This window comes from Capra hircus, chromosome 6 (genome assembly GCF_001704415.2).
Source record: "Capra hircus breed San Clemente chromosome 6, ASM170441v1, whole genome shotgun sequence".
Taxonomy (NCBI): Eukaryota; Metazoa; Chordata; class Mammalia; order Artiodactyla; family Bovidae; genus Capra; species Capra hircus.
The window spans coordinates 24,517,007-24,537,388 of NC_030813.1; the positions used below are offsets into that span (position 1 = coordinate 24,517,007).

The 20,382-nt window shown below is 38.6% G+C and overlaps 1 protein-coding gene across 1 annotated transcript in view; it reads left to right on the forward strand.

Annotated features, from left to right (window-relative positions):
- EMCN (endomucin) overlaps positions 1-20,382 on the forward strand; it is a 127,463-nt gene that overhangs the window by 53,929 nt on the left and 53,152 nt on the right. Inside the window, exon 3 of the mRNA XM_005681371.3 lies at positions 16,331-16,441. Within this exon, the coding sequence (XP_005681428.2) occupies positions 16,331-16,441 (111 nt within the window). The remainder of the gene's footprint in view (positions 1-16,330; positions 16,442-20,382) is intronic.

The window sequence follows — 20,382 nt, forward strand, 5'->3', positions numbered from 1 at the left end:
TCTCCTGCATCTTCTGCACTGCAGGCAGATTCTTTACCCACTGAGCCATCTGGGAAGCCCCAAATATAAATATAATCTGTTAATGTTCATATTAAATTCAGTCTATTTCTTTGGTTAACTATTACATAGTATTATTAATTTTGTGCATATAATTGACAGACATAACAATCCCCATTAGATATTGCAACACTTTAATTTTGCAATAATAAAGATGCATTTGTACTTCAGAATTTTAACATTTTTAGTACATGAAAAAAATTTTACTAAAATGCTTACCCATATTTGAAAGTGAATATTTATACATTAATAATAAATCTAAAATACACTAACCCTTTTTGTGTTATGGAAATTGTTACAGTGACCATATATAGAGATCATCAGCATCATCCCAAGATCACTGTTCACACACAAGTCCCAGGAACATCAGAAATGTACAACCACTTAACTCTTCTATTTTCTAAAGACCAAGATGAAACAGAGCCAAATAGATTTCTGATGAATACTTGAGCCAAAACTCAAATTTGTTCCATCTCTTCTCACTGTCAAACATGATAGGTATAAAAGAAAAGGGTCCAGAACTTCAGAAACTCAAAGATGATACACATTTTTTCTATTTACCATTATGTGTCCTAATTATTTTCTGTTATCATCTCTGTGTCTTCGATTTTCAAGCAGTAAATGATATATATGCTAATAAAACATAATGGCACAATGATAATCATTACGTAAAAATTAATTACAGGAGTTTGTAGATTCCCTTATTATTTATGGTAAGAATTTAATTAACGTTATTATTGAGACCAAGAATAGTGATGAGGTGAAAACAAAGGCACTATGTTAGGCTGGAGGGGACACTTAATTTATATTTTTAACATCTTTACCTTAAAAAACACACAAACAAAAAATCTTTACCTTAAGGTATTGGGATCATGTGAGTGGACAATGCAAAATCTCAAACCTAACTTTCAGCAATAACATTTCTGTTGTTGGTTTCTTCTTTTAGATATAACCACATATTGAGTGTAGAAAAATTTTAGATAGTCTCAATTGCTCTCCACATTATAACGCACAGAATCTGCCTATTACAGTCACTTTCAGTTGCTGCTGCTGCTGCTAAGTCGCTTCAGTCGTGTCCAACTCTATGCGACCCCATAGACGGCAGCCCACCAGGCTCCCCCGTCCCTTATATATATAAGAACCAGGATTTTATAAATGTCACATAGTAAAAGTAGAGCCTGTGCCCTGTTCACAAAGACATTCTAACACGCTTTAAGAAAATAGGGAATGCTATTATGAGCAGCAAGCCAGTCAGTTGTGTTCACTGCTTAAAGATCTTTATCCTTTGGTTGGTCCCTCTATCCTGTATGAGTGCCATCTTCCCTGAAACAGCATTTACTACATGCCTACTCTGTGCCAGGAATTGTTCTTCATGGTAACACAGGTTACAAAGATGACTAAGGGCCAGCTGGAGCATGTGGTGGCTGCAGGGAGTGGGAGGAGGAGCACAGAAAAAACCAAAATGACTTAAGAGTTAGATACTGCCCTCCAAAGCCTTGGAGATGGCCTTGAACAGAGTGGGAGTTCAATATTTCATAAATGAAAAAAATTAATTACACGAGTTTTCAAATTCTTTTATTATTTATGGTTATTAGAAGTTTCAAAGTCACAACTAAGTCAATAAAATTAAATGTTATTTTGGAGAAAAAAATCATATTACTCCTAGGTCCTATTGACCAAGTAGTTTTTCTCACTAGGAAAAATAAAATGATTTTAAATCATTTACTTTTACAACTTTTTTTGCATGTTTCAACATACCCAGGTAACAATCTGCAATAGAGATCTGCTTTGGAGGCCTGTTATACAAAAATGTGGGTGAAACGTATGTGTGTGTGTGTGTGTGTGTGTGTGTGTGTGTGTGTTTACTGGGCCACCTAAGCATTCAGTAATTATATTCCTTAAGGTGGACAAAAATGGGATATGGAAAAAGTAAAGCTACACAAAGGTTTCAGTTCAGTTCAGTCGCTCAGTCATGTCCAACTTTTTGTGATCCCATGGACTGCAGCATGCCAGGCTTCCCTGTCCATCACCAACTCCTGGAGCTTACTCAAACTCATGTCCATTGAGTTGGGGATGCCATCCAACCACCTCATCCTCTGTCATCCCCTTCTCCTCCTGCCTTTAATCCTTCCCAGTATCAGGTTCTTTACCAAGGAGTCAGTTCTTCTCATCAGGTGGTCAAAGTATTGGACAGCTTCAGCATCAGTCCTTCCAATGAATATTCAGGACTGATTTCCTTTAGGATGAACTGGTTGGATCTCCTTGCTGTCCAAGTGACTCTCAAGACTCTCCAACACCACAGTTCAAAAGCATCAGTTCTTCAGCATTCAGCTTTTTTTATAGTTCAACTCTCACATCCATACATGACTACTGGAAAAAAACATAGTTTTGACTAGGCAGACCTTTGTTGGCAAAGTAATGTCTCTGCTTTTGAATATGCTGTCTATATTGGTCATAGCTTTTCTTCCAAGAAGCAAACATCTTTTAATTTCATGGCTGCAGTCACCATCTGCAGTGATTTTGGAGCCCAAAATAATAAAGTCTCACACTGCTTCCACTGCTTCCCCATCTATTTGCCATGAAGTGATGGGACCAGATGCCATGATCTTAGTTTTCTGAATGTTGAGTTTCAAGCCAACTTTTTCACTCTCCTCTTTCACTTTCATCTAGATGCTTTTTAGCTCTTCTTTGCTTTCTTCCAGGTTATTGATATTTCTCCCAGCAATCTTGATTCCAGCTTGTGCTTCACCCAGCCCAGCGTTTCTCAAGATGTACTCTGCATATAAGTTAAATAAGCAGGGTGACAATATACCACCTTGATGTACTCCTTTCCTGATTTGGAACCAGTCTGTTGTTCCATGTCCAGTTCTAACTGTTGGTTCCTGACCTGCATACAGATTTACAGGAGGCAGGTGAGGTGGTCTGATATTCCCATCTCTAAGAGTTTTTCATAGTTTGTTGTGATTCACACATCCAAAGGCTTTGGTATAATCAATAAAGCAGAAATAGATGTTTTTCTGGAACTCTCTTGCTTTTTTTTATGATCCAACAGATGTTGGTAATTTGATCTCTGGTTCCTCTGCCTTTTCTAAATCCAGCTTGAATGTCTGGAAGTACTCAGTTCACATTCTGATGAAGCCTGGCTTGGAGAATTTTGAGCATTACTTTGCTAGCATGTGAGATGAGTGAGTGCAATGTGTGGTAGTTTGAGCATTCTTTGGCATTACCTTTCTTTGGGATTGGAATGAAAACTGACCTTTTCCAGTCCTATGGCCACTGCTGCATTTTCCAAATTTGCTGGCATATTGAGTGTGACACTTTCACAGCATCATCTTTTAGGATTTGAAATCGCTTGACTGGAATTCCATCACCTCCACTAGCTTTGTTTGTAGTGATGCTTCCTAAGGCCCACTTGACTACACACTCCAGGATATCTGGCTCTAGGCGAATGATCACACCATCGTGATTATCTGGGTCATGAAGATCTTTTTGTACAGTTCTGTGTATTCTTGCCACCTCTTCTTTTATCTTCTGCTTCTGCCTTGAGGAGATACCCCAGGTCCAAGGGCAAAGGAAATTCTCCAGCAAGATGGTAGGAGTGATGAAATCATGATTAGAATCAAACCCCATACCCACCAGAGATGCTCAGAGGGCTCAAACAAACATTGTGCACACCAGGACCCAGACCCCACAGAGACTGAGACAGAACAGTGTTTGAATGTCTCCCGCAGAGGTATGGGCCAGCAGCGGACTATTGCATGGGTTCTGGGTGCAGCAGACCTGCGTAGGGCATAAGCCCTCTTGGAGAAGGCCACCATTAACTCCACCATAGAACTGCCAGAACTTACACAAGACTGGGAAACAGATTCTTGGAGGGCACAAACCTTGTGTGCACCAGGACCCAGGAGAAAGGAGCAGTGACCCTACAAGAGATGGACCCAGACTTCCCCATGGGTTTCCAGGAGTCTCCAGTGGAGACGTGGGTCAGCGGCGGCTGGGGGCACTGACTGTAGCACTGCATTGATGGGACCTTTTGAAGGAGGTCGCCATTATCTTCATTACCTCCACCATAGTTTGGCCCAAGGTAAATAACAGGGAGGGAACACAGCCCACCCATCAACAGAAAATTTGATTAAAGATTTATTGAGCATGGCCCCACCCATCAGAACAAGACCCAGTTTCCCCCACACTCAGTCCCTCCCTTCAGGAAGCTTCCATAAGCCTATCCTTCTCCATCAAAGGGCAGGCAGACTGAAAACCACAATCACAGAAAACTAATCAATCTGATTACATGGACCATAGCCTTGCCTAACTCAGTGAAACTATGAGCCATGCCATGTAGGGCTACCAAAGATGGACAGCTCATGGTGGAGAATTCTGACAAAACGTGATCCACTGGAGAAGGGAATGGCAAACCATTTCAGTATTCTTGCCTTGAGAACCTCATGAACAGTATGAAAAGGCAAAAAGATAGGACACTGAATGATAAACTCCCCAGGTTGGTAGGTGCCCAATATGTGACTGGAGATCAGTGGAGAAATAACTCCAGAAAGAATGAAGAGACAGAGCCAAAGCAAAAAACAACACACAGTTGTGGATGTGACTGGTGATGGAAATAAAGTTCAATGCTTTAAAGAGAAATATTGCAGAAGAATTTGGAATGTTAGATAAAAGCAAATTGGAAGTGGTCAAACAGGAGATAGCAAGAGTGAGCATCAACGTTTTAGGAATCAGTGAACTAAAATGGGCTAGAATAGGTGAATTTAACTCAAATGACCATTTTATCTACCACTGTGGGCAAGAATCCCTTAGAAGAAGTGGAGTAGCCCTCATAATCAACAAAAGAGTCTGAAACGCAGTACTTGGATGCAACCTCAAAAACAACAGAATGATCTCTGTTCTTTTCCAAGGCAAACCATTCAATATCACAGTAATCCGAGTCTATGCTCTGACCAGTAATGCTGAAGAAGCTAAAGTTGAACGGTTCTATGCAGACCTACAAGAACTTCTAGAATTAACACCCCCCAAAAGATGTCCTTTTCATTATAGGGGACTGGAATGCAAAAGTAGGAAGTCAAGAAATACCTGGAGTAACAGGTAAATTTAGCTTTGGAATACAGAATGAAGCAGGGCAAAGGATAATAGAGTTTTGCCAAGGGAATGCACTGGTCAGAGCAAACACCCTCTTCCAACAACACAGGAGAAGACTCTACACATGGACATCACCAGATGGTCAACACTGAAATCAGACTGATTATATTCTTTGCAGCCAAAGATGGAGAAGCTCTATACAGTCAGCAAAAACAAGACCGGGAGTTGACTGTGGCTCCGATCATGAACTCCTTATTGCCAAATTCAGACTTAAACTGAAGAAAGTAGGGAAAACCACTAGACCATTCAGGTATGACATAAATAAAATTCCTTATGATTATATAGTGTAAGTGAGAAATAGATTCAAGGGATTAGATCTGATAGACAGAGTGCCTGAAGAACTATGGACAGAGGTTCATGACATTGTACAGGAGGCAGGGATCAAGACCACCCCAAAGAAAAAGAAGTGTAAAAAGGCGAAATGGTTGTCTGAAGAGGCCTTACAAATAGCTTTATAAGGAAGAGAAGTGATAGGCAAAGGAGAAAATGAAAGATATATCCATTTGAGTACAGAGTTCCAAAGAATAGCAAGGGGAGATAAGAAAGCCTTCCTTAGTGATCAGTGCAAAGAAATAGAGGAAAACAATAGAATGGGAAAGACTAGAGATCTCTTCAAGAAAATTAGAGGTATCAAGGGAACATTTCATGCAAAGATGGCTCAATAAAGGACAGAAATGGTATGGACCTAACAGAAGCAGCAGATACTAAGAAGAGGTGGCAAGAATACACAGAAGAACTATACAAATTTTACCCAGTATCTATAGAAAGATTTTCACCTTCAAATTAGACTTACTTTTATTTACTTCTTGACCAGTGAGATGAAATTGTAACTAATAATAATGTCATCTATCTTATAAAATTAAGAACTTCCAACAAGGAACCCACACAAATGCCTCATGTGTTAACACCATCTCTAGTAACCCTCAGAGCTGAAGGTGACGGTGAGTAATGGCCATTTGTTTTGCCACCAATTTTCTTTTATCATTCATATGCTATAATACTCAGTATTCCATTCAGTGAGTTTTAGTATATTGACAAGCTTGTGTAATCACCTGGAACATTTTCATCACCCCTAAAAAAAAAACTCTTTATCTATCACAATCACACCCCATTCCACCCCTCCTTTAGTCCCTGGCAACCATTACCCTACTTTCTACTTTTACAGATTTATGTATTCTAGAAATTTCATATAAATGGAATCATGTAGCACATGATCTTTTGTGTCTGGCTTCTTTCACTTAGTATAATGTTCTTAGGTTCATCCGTGCTATGACATGTATCTGTAGTTCATACGTTTTTATGACTAATTAGATCCATTGTGTAAACAGATCACATTTTCCTTATTTATTAGTTGATGGACATTTGGGCTGTTTCTACATTTTAACCTATTGTAAATAATGATGCTAAGAACATTTATGTACCTGTTTTTGTGTGATCATGTGTTTTCATTTCTCGGGTATTGTCCAAATTTAATAAACAAAACTTGAATATTTTAAATAGAGTTGATGGGCCAGAAGAGGGCCCTCTTCTGGGTCAATAGCAGAGCCCAATAGAAAGAATGACCCTCTTCTTTCCTGGCAATGACTCAATGAAAAGCCATACACTTTTGTTTACTATAGCCATTCCCACTTCTTTTTCCCCTCTATAAAACTGTTTTTTCCTTGCTGAGCGGTAACTTGCACGTGGCTCACTATGGTCACAGACTCTGAATTGCAGCTCTCTTCTGATCCCAAATAAATGCATCTTTGCTGGAGAAATATCTGGCAGTCCATTTGTTTCAGGTCAACAATGAACAGCTTGACGTGTAATTGTGGAGTCACATGGTAACACTATGTATAACTCTGAGGAAGTGCTTTCCAGAGCAGCTGCCTTAGATTAAGTCCTACCAGGAATGAATAAGGGTATCAGCTCTTCATTTTCTAGCCAATACTGGTGTCTCTCTTTTTTGTCATACCCGTTCAGGTGAGAGTGAAATGCTACCTCACTGTGGCCTTGATTCACACTTTCCTAAGGACTGATAATGTTGAGGATCTTAGATGCTCATGGGCCATCTATATACCTTGTTTAGAGAAGTATCAGCTCTGTTTGGTTCTTCACTATATTTTCCAGCTCTTTATTAAACTTCTCACTGTGATGCACTCCCAAGTTCATTGAGCTTGTCATTCTTCTCCCAAGTTCATTGACCATCTTTATTATCATTACCTTGAGTTCTTTACAATGTAAATTACTTATCTCCACTTAATATCTTTAGTTGCAGAAAATCTTTTATACTAGTCATTCAGAGATAGTGACTCTATAAATAGTTGTAATTTCACTATACAGGTAGACAGAGGTGAGCTCAGGATCTTCCTAATCCATCATCTTGTTCACACCTTAGGTTGTATTATCATTTTTAAAGATTATTTTAAAATTATTATTTAAACAGAATGAGTTTCAGAGAGGTTAAATGACTTAACACAAAAGTGCAAATTCATAATAACAATTTGCAATTTGAAAGTTAGCCTTTTAATTTCAAATTTTTTTCTCTATTGAACTAATTCATAATCAAATATTATATGATGAATAAGTATTATTATTTTAACCTCAACTATTATACTTGGATATTAAATAATGAGCCTTTCAGGTATTAACTGCTTATATAGCATACTTTTCTTACAACACAAAATAGTCACACAATTTTATAACTTTTTACCTTTCTTTTCTGTTTTTCATACATGTTCTGATTCTTTCCATGCTTATAGGATTCTTTTCCATTTGGGTGAGATTGCCAACCTGCTATGAATGGTTATTTATTTTAGGTTGCTTCTTTAAGTGGATAACATGTATACACATACATAAATACACACAACAAACTTATTAGAATTGTGTTTCTAAAAGGACAAATAAGTCCAAGTAAAAGGTGATATCCCTGGGCATTGTGTAGAAATAGTATTAGCATACAATTTCATAATAATGAAAGATCTTATTATTTCTGCTTACTCTGATCTTGTTCATCTTACTTTTAGTGTGGACAGACAAGGTCTGATTTTAGGACCCTCATTACTAAGGCAATAGTTGTCTAAAATGTTTGTAATTAGCAGAAATATTTCCTCATAAAATCTTTTGAGAAAGTCCAAAATGTGACTATATCAAACAAATAGAAGTTGAGCTGCTGAGTCTGAAGCCGTGTAGTGGTGGTAAGTTCAGAGTGGACTGCTGGCTGTTTCTCTCTCTTAGCATCAAAGACAGCCTACAAGGCTTCCCTACAGAGGCCTTCAGGCTTTAGTGGTACAATAAAAATTTACTGAGGTAGTCATTATTTTGTTTACTTAAATTCTATTTATAGTAAAATAAAAAATGAATGTGTTCTACAACTGGAAAGCAAAGCAACTCTTTTTCACCCATCACCTGACCTGGGAATGACCTCATTGGTAAACATGAATTAGAGTTTTCAAAAGGGGCAGCTCAAGTGTTGAGAAATTTTTAATGTCCTCAAAAATATGATTGCTGACTTTTCGTATGTAACACGTTATGAGTAAATAAGATCAATAGATATGAAAAAATAAAGAAGAAACTCCTATTTGCTATGGCTCTAAGAAACACTGTTAAAATAGAGTTTAAGGAAATAGAAAGTCAACAACCATTTATCAGCAGTCTCTAAGAAAGAACAAAGAGATTAGAAAATCACGACATTGCTCCAAGGTCACCAAATGTCTCAGCCCACTTGATTTGGGTGGTGTGCTGTGTGTGATTAGTCGCTCAGTCGTGTCCGACTCTTTGCGACCCCACGGACTGTAGCCCGCCAGGCTCCCCTGTCCATGGGATTCTCCAGGCAAGAGTACTGGAGTGGGGTGCCACGCCCTCCTCCAGGGGATCTTCCCGACCCAGGGATCCAACCCAGGTCTCCCTCATTACAGGAGGGAGGATTCTTTACCATCTGAGCCACCAAGGAAGCAAACAATGCAAAAAGCCACTCTAAGTACAGATATAAGTTTACTCCTGACCTAGGATCAGTCTCAGGTTCCTATAAGCACTTACCTTGGGAAATTGGATTAAACACCCCAATAGGCCAGCCCTAAGCAACAGGGAGCTCTCAGCCATCTGCTCAGGCTACTTTTCTAGAGCTACTGTAGGTGGTACTTGATGGTTTGGCAAGAGACGTGCTAAGCACACCATTCCAATAGACCCTTAATGCCTACCTTAATCCAGCCTCTAAATAATATAGACAAGAAAAAGGAAATATAATGTTTACATAAAAATAGACCTTCTCCTCTTCCTGTATTCCCCTGGAAGCTGTATACATTGCTTCCTTGCCACCATTCTGTGCTTCTCTGGAATCTTTGGGGACCTGTCAGAGTCTGGTTTCATTATCTGAGTTCCTCTTCCTTTGGCGTGGGTACTGGAGGACATGTTACCATCGTAGGGTTTTACAGTGTACAGTTACATTTATAAAAATTCTTGGTTCAAAGACATTCATTTGATGTTTTTTAAAAAAATTTATGCAGCTCCTAGTAGTTTGACTATGGAAGCATTTTTAAACATAAACAGAACATACCAGAGTACTAGTATTCTATAACATATGTTTCAATAAATGTTAACTGTCAAAAATTCACTGATCCCATATTCTATTTCTGAAGATAATGTGACCACACAAAAGATTTTGTTATGTGCATTGGGTACTGTAAGTCAAATTATGTAATTTCAAAGGAATAAAGCTGCTTAATCTCCTTCCCTGCACAAGTTAACTTGATAAATCCTCTCTCTGAAGTCAGTCTGCTATAAACACGTCTTAAATTCCTAATATAATTAATGTCCATATTTATTGTTTACTCCACCAGATTTAATCTCCAAAAACATACAAAATGAATCTCACATTGATAATACCAACACAGATTGTAAAACAGCCCATATTCCTCACACTCATTCTGCTTAGTTCTAGTCAGTGGTCTAACATAAGACTCTGGTTGGAGTCAAAGTCTCTTCTCTACGCTTACCCTCTAGTACTGATAAGACTTTCTCAAGTATCTGTTATATTGGATTCTCCTTATCCCTAGTTAATTATTGTATAAAAATTCCTTGTATTTTGTCTTCCATGCATTCCACCTATTGTTGCTGTTATTCAGTTGCTAAGTCATCTCTGACTCTTTATAACCCCACGGAATGCAGCATGCCAGGCTCCTCTGTCCTCCACTATCTCCTTGAGTTTGCTCAAACTCATGTGCATTGAGACAATAATGCCATCGAACCATCTCATCCTCTGTCGTCCCCTTCCCTTCCTACCCTCAACCTTTCCCAACATCAAGATCTTTTCCAAAGAGACGGCTCTTCGCATCAGGTGGCCAAAGTTTGGAGCTTAAGCTTCAGCAACAGTTCTCCAGTGAATATTCAGGGTTGATTTCATTTAGGATTAACTGGTTTGATCGTGCTGTCCAAGGGACTCTCGAGAATCTTCTCTGGTACCACAATTCAAAAACATCAATTTCTTGGCTCTTGGTCTTCTTTATGGTCCAACTTTCACAGTCATACATGACTACTAGGAAAATCATAACTTTCACTATATGGATCTTTGTCATCAAAGTGATGTCTCTGCTTTTTAATATTCTGTCTAGGTTTGTTATAGTTTTCCTTCCAAGAAACAAGCATTTTTAAAATTTCATGGCTGCAGTCACCATCTGCAGTGATCTGGAAACCAAGAAAATGAAATCTGTCACTGCTTCCACTTCTCCCCCTTCTATTTGCCATGAAGTGGTGGGAAACAGAGGCTATGTTGTTCCTTTTTGAAAGCTGAGTTTTAAGCCGGTTTTTTTCATTCTCCTCCTTCCCTCTCATCAAGGGGTCCTTTAGCTTCTCCTTGTTTTCTGTCATTAGAGTTATATCATATGCATATCTGAGGTTATTGGTATTTCTCCCAGCAGTCTTGACTCCAGCTTGTGATTCATCCAGCCCGGCATTTCTCATGATGTACTCTGTATATAAGTTAAATAAGCAGAGTGACAATATGCAACCTTTATCTATTCCTTTCCCAATTTGGAACCAGTTTGTTGTTCCATGTCTGGTTCTAAATGTTGCTTCTTGACTTCATACAGGTTTCTCAGGAGACAGATAAGGTGGTCTGGTATTTCCATCTCTTTAAGAGTTTTCCAGTTTGTTGTGACAGACACAGTCAAAAGGCTTTATCATAGTCAATGAAGTAGAAGTAGCTATTTTTCTGGAATTCCCATGCTTTCTCCATCTCCACGATCCAGCAGATGTTGGCAATTTGATCTCTGATTCCTCTCCTTTTACTAAACCCAACTTGTACATTTGGAAGTTCTTGGTTCTCGTACTGTCAAAGCCTAGCTTGAGCATGAATTTGCTAGCATAAGAAATGAGTTCAGTTGTATAGTAGTTTAGACATTCTTTGGAATTTCCCTACTTTGGGATTGGAATGAAAACGGACCTATGGCCACTGCTGAGCTTTCCAAATTTGCTGACATATTGAGTGCAGCACTTTAATAGCATCATCTTTTAGGATTTGAAATAGCTCAGCTAGAATTCCATCACCTCCACTAGCTTTGTTTGTAGTGATGCTTTCTAAGACCCATTTGACTTCAGACTCCAGGATGTCTGGCTCTAGGTGAATGATCACACCATCATGGTTATCTGGGTCATTAAGATCTTTTTTGTACAGTTTCTTTGTGTTCTTGCCACCTATTAATCTATTCTGCCTCTGTTAGGTCCATATCATTTCTTTCCTTATTCACATCCATCCACACATGATTGTTCCTTTCATATCTCCAATTTTCTTGAAGAGATCTCTAGTCTTTCCCATTCTATTGTTTTCCTCTATTTCTTTGCATTATTCGTTTATGAAGGCCTTATCTCTCCTTGCTTTTCCCTAGAAATCTGCATTCAGTTGAGTATACCTTTCCCTTTCTCCTTTGCTTTTCACTGTCTTCTTTCCTCAGCTATTCGTAAGGCCTCCTCAGACAACCACTTTGCCTTCTTGCATTTCTTTTTCTTGGAGATGGTTATGGTCACTACCTCCTGTACAATGTTATGAACCTCTGTCCATAGTTCTCCAGGCACTCTATCTACCAGATTTAATCCCTTGAATCTATTTGTCACTTTCATTGTATAATTGTAAGGGATTTGATTAGGTGGCTGATTTGATGAGTGGCTTTCCCTACTTTCTTCATCTTAAGTCTGAATTTTGCAATAAGGAGCTCATGATCTGAGCCACTGTCAGCTCCAGGTCTTGTTTTTGCTGACTGTATAGAGCTTCTTCATCTTTGGCTGCAAAGAATATAATCAGTCTGATTTTGATGTTGACCTTCTGGTGATGTCCATGTGTAGTGTCATCTCTTGTGTTGTTGGAAGAGGGTGTTTGCTGTGACCAGTGTGTTCTCTTGGCAAAACTCTGCTAGCCTTTGCTCTGCTTCATTTTGTACTCCAAGGCCAAACTTGCCTGTTATTACAGGTTATCTCTTGACTTCCTACTCCTGCATTCTGATCCCCTGTGATGAAAGGGACATCTTTTCCTGGTGTTAGTTCTAGACAGCCTTGTAGGTTTTCATAGAACCATTCAATTTCAGCTTCTTTGGCATTAGTGATTGGTGAATAGACTTTGATTACTGTGATGTTGAATGTTTTGCCTTGGAAATGAACTGAGATCATGCTGTTGTGTTTGAGATTGCACCCAAGTACTGAATTTCAGATTCTCTTGTTGACTATGAGGGCTACTCCATTTCTTCTAAGGGATTCTTGCCCACAGTAGTAGATATAGTGGTAATTCTCTCAAGTAAAATTTTTGGCGTTGTAGCCCAGCTATTCCATTTTCTGCTCTTCTCTTTGTATTTTTGTAAACTGGTAGCCCCTCTCATCTTTCTTAGCTACATATTCTTTTTCCCCCCATCACCAAGACTATTGAATTTGCCTCATATTAGAGAATTTTTTAGGCCATTAAGATAGCTTTTTCATGGTTTCCAATTTTAGCTTAGGAGAAGAAATCTCTGAAGATTTATGAAGAACTCCTGTCCTGATGTTTTTCAAGCATCTTTTCTTGTAGTTCCAGTGCAAAGCAAAATCTTTATCCCCATGTTCCTCCATCCTCAAGTATTGAGTTTCTGTACCTTTCTACTTCCACGCTATTGCAAGATCAATTTCTGCTTTCCTGCTGTAGGAATAAGACATTTTTTTACTTCCTCAAATATTTCCCTCTCAATTTAATACTTCAAGATTCTCCTGAAGTTTGTGCCCATTTTCACTCATTCTTTCTCATATTCAGCATTAATCCTTAGCCTATGTTCAAATTTTTTCACTTTCTTTGACATATAAATTCCTAAAGCCTTTTTTGTCAGAAGACACAGTTACCCATCATCTGTAAGGTCTTTCTACAAACTATCAGCTTCTTCAGCATGAATCTCTCATGTGTCCTAAGAATTTGCTGTACACTGTAGATGCTTAATGCCACAGAATGAAACCTGATTGGCACTTCTGGAAGGTACCCACAATTCAGGCTTCCAGACCTCTTTGTGATAAAAATCTATTAAACTGCATCTCCAGCCAACACCATATCTAGCTAACACTAACACTAGTCCTGTGCTGGACTTTGAAAAGCCTGGAGGTCATTGATCATTTTGTTTTATAAAATTAGTGCAAATATAGATGATTTAAAATATCCCAATGCTATTTTTGAAAACTCAGCTTATTTTTCTTTGTTTCTTTGTTGTTAAATTTCCTTCCCCCACTCCCCAAAATGAACTAAATATAATTAAAAAGTTTATTATATTCACTTCCTATCATCTCTTTCCTCCTAGCTACGCAATCTACCTGAAAATTCTCTCCTAGGCAGCATGAGAACCATGGTACCATTTTCAACTACTACTACTACCTTACCAACCCCATTCTAGGGTAACTGAGGACTACTTTCACATTGGGAAAAATTTGGCTTGCTCCTGTTATGTGACCATGGGGAAATTCTATAACTTTTCTGAGTCATACATAAAATTATGATAATCAGTTCACTTCAGTCGCTCAGTCGTGTCCGACTCTTTGCAACCCCATGAATTGCAGCACGCCAGGCCTCCCTGTCCATCACCATCTCCCAGAGTTCACTCAGATTCACATCCATCGAGTCCGTGATGCCATCCAGCCATCTCATACTCTGTCCTCCCCTTCTCCTCCTGCCCCCAATCCCTCTTAGCATTAGAGTCTTTTCCAATGAGTTAACTCTTCGCATGAGGTGGCCAAAGTACCAGAGCTTCAGCTTCAGCATCATTCCTTCCAAAGAAATCCCAGGGTTGATCTTCTTCACAATGGACTGGTTGGATCTCCTTGCAGTCCAAGGGACTCTCAAGAGTCTTCTCCAACACCAGAGTTCAAAAGCATCAATTCTTCGGTGCTCAGCCTTCTTCACAGTCCAACTCTCACATCCATACATGACCACAAGAAAAACCATAGCCTTGACTAGATGGACCTTAGTCGGCAAAGTAATGTCTCTGCTTTTGAATATGCTATCTAGGTAGGTCATAACTTTTCTTCCAAGGAATAAGTGTCTTTTAATTTCATGGCTGCAATCACCATCTGCTGCGATTATGGAGCCCCAAAAAATAAAGTCTGATACTGTTTCCACTATTTCCCCATCTACTTGCCATGAAGTGACGGGACTGGATGCCATGATCTTCATTTTCTGAATGTTGAGCTTTAAGCCAACTTTTTTGCTCTCCTCTTTCATTTTCATCAAGAGGCTTTTTAGTTCCTCTTCACTTTCTGCCATAAGGGTGGTGTTATCTGCATATCTGAGGTTATTGATATTTCTCCCGGCAGTCTTGATTACAGCTTGTGTTTCTTCCAGTCCAGCATTTCTCATGATGTACTCTGCATATAAGTTAAATCAGCAGGGTGACAATATACAGCCTTGTCATACTCCTTTTCCTATTTAGAACCAGTCTGTTGTTCCATGTCCAGTTCTAACTATTGCTTCCTGACCTGCACACAGATTTCTCAAGAGGCAGGTTAGGTGGTCTGGTATCCCCATCTCTTTCAGAATTTTCCACAGTTGATTGTGATCCACCCAGTCAAGGGCTTTGGCATAGTCAATAAAGCAGAAATAGATGTTTTTCTGGAACGCTCTTGGTTTTTCCATGATCCAGCAGATGTTGGCAATTTGATCTCTGGTTCTTCTGCCTTTTCTAAAACCAGCTTGAACATCAGGGAGTTCACATTTCACGTATTGCTGAAGTCTGGCTTGGAGAATTTTGAGCATTACTTTACTAGCATGTGAGATGAGTGCAATTGTGTGGTAGTTTGAGCAGTATTTTGCATTGCCTTTCTTTGGGATTGGAATGAAAACTGACCTTTTCCAGTCCTGCGGCCACTGCTGTTTTCCAAATGTGCTGGCATATTGAGTGCAGCACTTTCACAGCATCATCTTCCAGGATTTGAAATAGCTCAACTGGAATTCCATCACCTCCACTAGCTTTGTTCGTAGTGATGCTTTCTAAGGCCCACTTGACTTCACATTCCAAGATGTCTGGCTCTAGATTAGTGATCACATCATCATGATATCTGGGTTGTGAAGATCTTTTTTGTACAATTCTTCTGTGTATTCTTGCCACCTCTTCTTAATATCTTCTGCTTCTGTTAGGTCCAGACCATTTCTGTCCTTTATCGAGCCCATCTTTGCATGAAATATTCCCTTGGTATCTCTAATTTTCTTGAAGAGATGTCTAGTCTTTCCCATTCTGTTATTTTCCTCTATTTCTTTGCATTGATCACTGAAGAAGGCTTTCTTATCTCGTCTTGCTATTCTTTGGAATTCTGCTTTCAGATGCTTATATCTTTCCTTTTCTCCTTTGCTTTTTGCCTCTCTTCTTTTCACAGCTATGATCATAGTTACTACTTAATTCATAAAATTACTATGTGGTCAAATGAAATAACCTGTATCAGACAAATAGGAGAGTCTAATCTCCCTTCACTTTAAAAAATGCAATTAACTGACTCATCGAAAGGTAGATATCAAAACACTGAATTTCTATACCTTGATCAGAAGACTTTAAGTAGCTAATCTTCAAGCTGTAACTGGATGTTTATATTAATATTAATGATACAGTCTAGTATTGATTACACCCCTGATGACTACTCATTCTTTTTTCATAATTAGGAACTAGCACCAAAAACATCACGGAGACCAAGTTGAGTACTACAGAAGCAACAGTGATGAGTCAATCACTTTCAAGTGCTGTTTCCACATCACAAAGCTCTGACTCCAAGAGTAAGTACAAGAATCTGTGCTGAAATGTTCAGTTCTGTTGCTCAGTCATGTCCGACTCTTTGCGACCCCATGAACCACAACACGCCAGGCCTCCCTGTCCATCACCAACCCACAAAGTCCACCCAAACCCATGTCCATTGAGTCAGTGATGCCATCCAACCATCTCATCCTCTGCCATCCCCTTCTCCTCCTGCCCTCAATCTTTCCCAGCATCAGGGTCTTTTCCAATGAGTCAGCTCTTCACATCAAGTGGCCAAAGTACTGGAGTTTCAGCTTCAACATCAGTCCTTCCAATGAACACCCAGGACTGATCTCCTTCAGAATGGACTGGTTGGATCTCCTTGCAGTCCAAGGGACTCTCAAGAGTCTTCTCCAACACCACAGTTCAAAAGCATCAATTCTTCAGCACTCAGCTTTCTTTATAGTCCAACTCTCACATCCATACATGACTACTGGAAAAACCATAGCCTTGACTAGATGGACCTTTGTGGACAAAGTAATGTCTCTGTTTTTTAATATGCTATCTATGTTGGTCATAACTTTCCTTCCAAGGAGTAAACGTCTCTAAATTTAATGTCTGCAATCACCATCTGCAGTGATTTTGGAGCCTAAAAAAATAAAGTCTGCCACTGTTTCCCCATCTATTTGCCATGAAGTGATTGGATTGGATGCCATGATCTTAGTTTTCTGAACGTTGAGCTTTAAGGCAACTTTTTCACTGCACTGAAATGTTAAACTAGTATATTGGATAGAACAAAACTCAGAAAGTTTTCCAGCCCACACTTAAAAAAGAACCTTGTCTCACTTATATTCTCCCCTTGTTGTCATTGCTGTTGTTTAGTTGCTAAGTGGTGTCCAACTCTTTTGTGACCCCATGGACTGTAGCCAATCAGGTTCCTCTCTCCATGGGATTTCCCAGGCAAGAATACTGGAGAAGTTTGCCATTTCCTTCTTCAGGGAATAATCCTGACCTAGGAGTCAAACCCACATCTGTTGCACTGGCAGGTGGGTTCCTTACCACTGAGCCACCAGGAAAGCCTGTGTTCTCTCCTAATCTCTACAAATAGGACAACAATTTGGCAACTTTGCTTTGTATAGTGACACTCTATCCCTCCATAGCTACAAATAAGTGGATGCCAACGAGGATCAGTTCAAGCCTGGGTGATAATCTATGATATCACCTACACAAAAAGGTAAGATTGGCCAAAGCATCAGACAACTTTGATGAAATAGGAAAAAAATTAGAAAGGAACAAATTGTTAAAACTGATTCAAGAAGTTAGGAAGACTGACAAGACCGAAAACAATGTAAGATTCTGCATTAAAAGTTTAAATAAAGTTCCAAGCAGGATGGCAAACATTCTGAATTCTATGAAAATATTCTCAGAAGTAATACTAATTTTTCTCAAACTCTTTTGTGACATAAGGGAAACTTTGCACAAATAATTATCTGAGGCCAGTATTACCATAACACCAAAAATAGAAAAGAATGAAAAGAAAATGCAGGCAAAACTATAGACCATTATCCTTCATGAACATAGACACAATACAATATTAGAAAAAATCAGTAACATATGAAAAGAGATAAAAACATGAACAAATAGGATTCACTTAGGAATGCAAAGTTGGTTTAAGATTGAAAATCAAGTAATGTAATATACCGTCTTAGTAGAATCAACAAATGCTTAAAAAGCATTTGACGAAATAAGGTTCCCACTTAATTAAAACTCTCAATTAATTAGAAATAAGTAAAACTTCCTTAAACTGATCAAGGATATCTATGAAAAATATACAGTAAATGTTTTACTTAATAATGAAAGACTAAATATTTTCTCTTAAAATCTGAAACACAACAAAGATGTCTACTCTCACCAGTATTATTCGCAATTATAACCGGAGGTTCTTTATACTACATTAAGATTATAAATAGATAGAGATAGAAACTTTCATCCAGATTGGAAAGGAAGAAATAAAAGTGTTTTTCTCAGCAAACTACATCATTATCTATATAGAAAACCTGATGATTTCACAATAAATCTACCAGAACTAATAAAGAATATTCTATACCATTCATACTATATTCTATACCACAGGAAATAATTCCATTCATAGTAGCTTCAGAAAGAATAAAATATTTAAGAGTAAATTTAACAATAGAAATGCAATATTTGTACACTAGACTAGAAAACACTTCTCTGAGAAATTAAATATCTAAATGGAAAAACTTCTGACCTGGTGAACATGTGAACATTTGTTCACAGGAGAAGACATGGAAGCATCACATCCTTTCCCCATACCTTGCCCTGCGCATCTGTCATCTGCCTGTTCCTGAGTATAGCCTTTTATAATTAGTGTTCTAATGAGGTAACTGAAAGTGAATCATCAAGAAAGATTGTTTCCATCAGTAGGGCTAGTGGATACCAGAATTAGCAACTTAGCATATCTGATTCCTTGCCCTGTGCTTTTTCTTTATTCCATGCTGCTAGCTCCTTAGGTTTTTTGACGTAGGTCAGATAGTCACACGAGCAGAACTGAACTAAGGAAGGCTAGTCAGTGATACCTAGCACATCATCTGGAGGGGTTCTAGTGGGTTCTTGCTTGCTAAGTCACTTCAGTCGTGTCCGACTCTGTGTGACCCCATAGACGGCAGCCCACTCCCTAAAATGGACATATGATGGGATCAGTTTCCAGGCAAGGGAGCAAAAGGACTAAGGGACCCCCCAAACCTTCTGATCTCAATCTCTGAATATTCACACTGTGGAGTCTGGCATCAGAGCACATCTAGGAAACACGGCACATATGAGCCAGCAGGCCAGACACAGCAGGACAGGGAGGGGAAGGCAACTTGTGTGCTTTTAATGTGATGCACACATGATTTAAATAATTCATTTATTTTAGCATTATGTGAAAAGATCACTTGTTAGTTTTTGTGATTTAGACAAGCCCACTCAGCATCAAAATAGAAAATTTTTCATTAGTACAATTACATCTGGTGCTTGAGCAAAGACATCAGATTTTGAAACATTACTGCCAGTGTGAAAGTGCTAATGAAATGGAAAAGTGGCATCATTTTGATTCTGACTTTAGCCACACAAAGCCATTTCCAGGGTTCAAAAGAAAGAAATTGTGGTGAGGGTGTGTAAAATGTGATTTCAGTTGCTGCTATATGTTTAAAAATTTTTAAAAGCTCGTGATATGTGTTTTGAACATTTTCTTGTTTTATACCATAATAATCTACCATCTGGAGAAGGCAATGGCACCCCACTCCAGTACTCTTGCCTGGAGAATCCCAGGGACAGGGGAGCCTGGTGAGCTGCCGTCTATAGGGTCTCACAGAGTCAGACATGACTGAAGCGACTTAGCAGCAGCAGCAATGTACCATCAATTTTCAAAACAAATATATTTATTTCTAAGTATATAACCATCAACAAAGACAGAAATAGAAAATAATTAAATACAAACAGAAGACACTTTACCTAACCATATGTGAATTGTTAATAAAGCACACAAAAAGATGCAAAAAGAATCCAAGTTCTTTAAACAACATAGTCTTAACTGCACACCCTCCCCAGAAGAATGGATGAAGAGAGGGAGAGAAAAGAAAAACACTAAAAAGAAACCCTGAAATTCACTTGATGAGTTTGTTTTATTGAAATGAATATATTAGCTCTAAATACTAGGTACAAGTGAAAAAACAGATAAATGTGTTCTCAAGGTGAAAAGGGGAGATACAAATACAGAATGGGGGAAGGAAAGGTAAACACTGCACTATCAGATTGAAACTTCAGACATCAGCATAAATTCATGATTAAAATACAAATATGTATGTAAAATTGCAAAGAATATAAAAGATATAGACATTACATGTTCATAGTTTAGAAGACTTGATGTTTTAGGATGGCAATTCTTCTCAAGTTGATCAGTAACTGATAAAATAGTCAA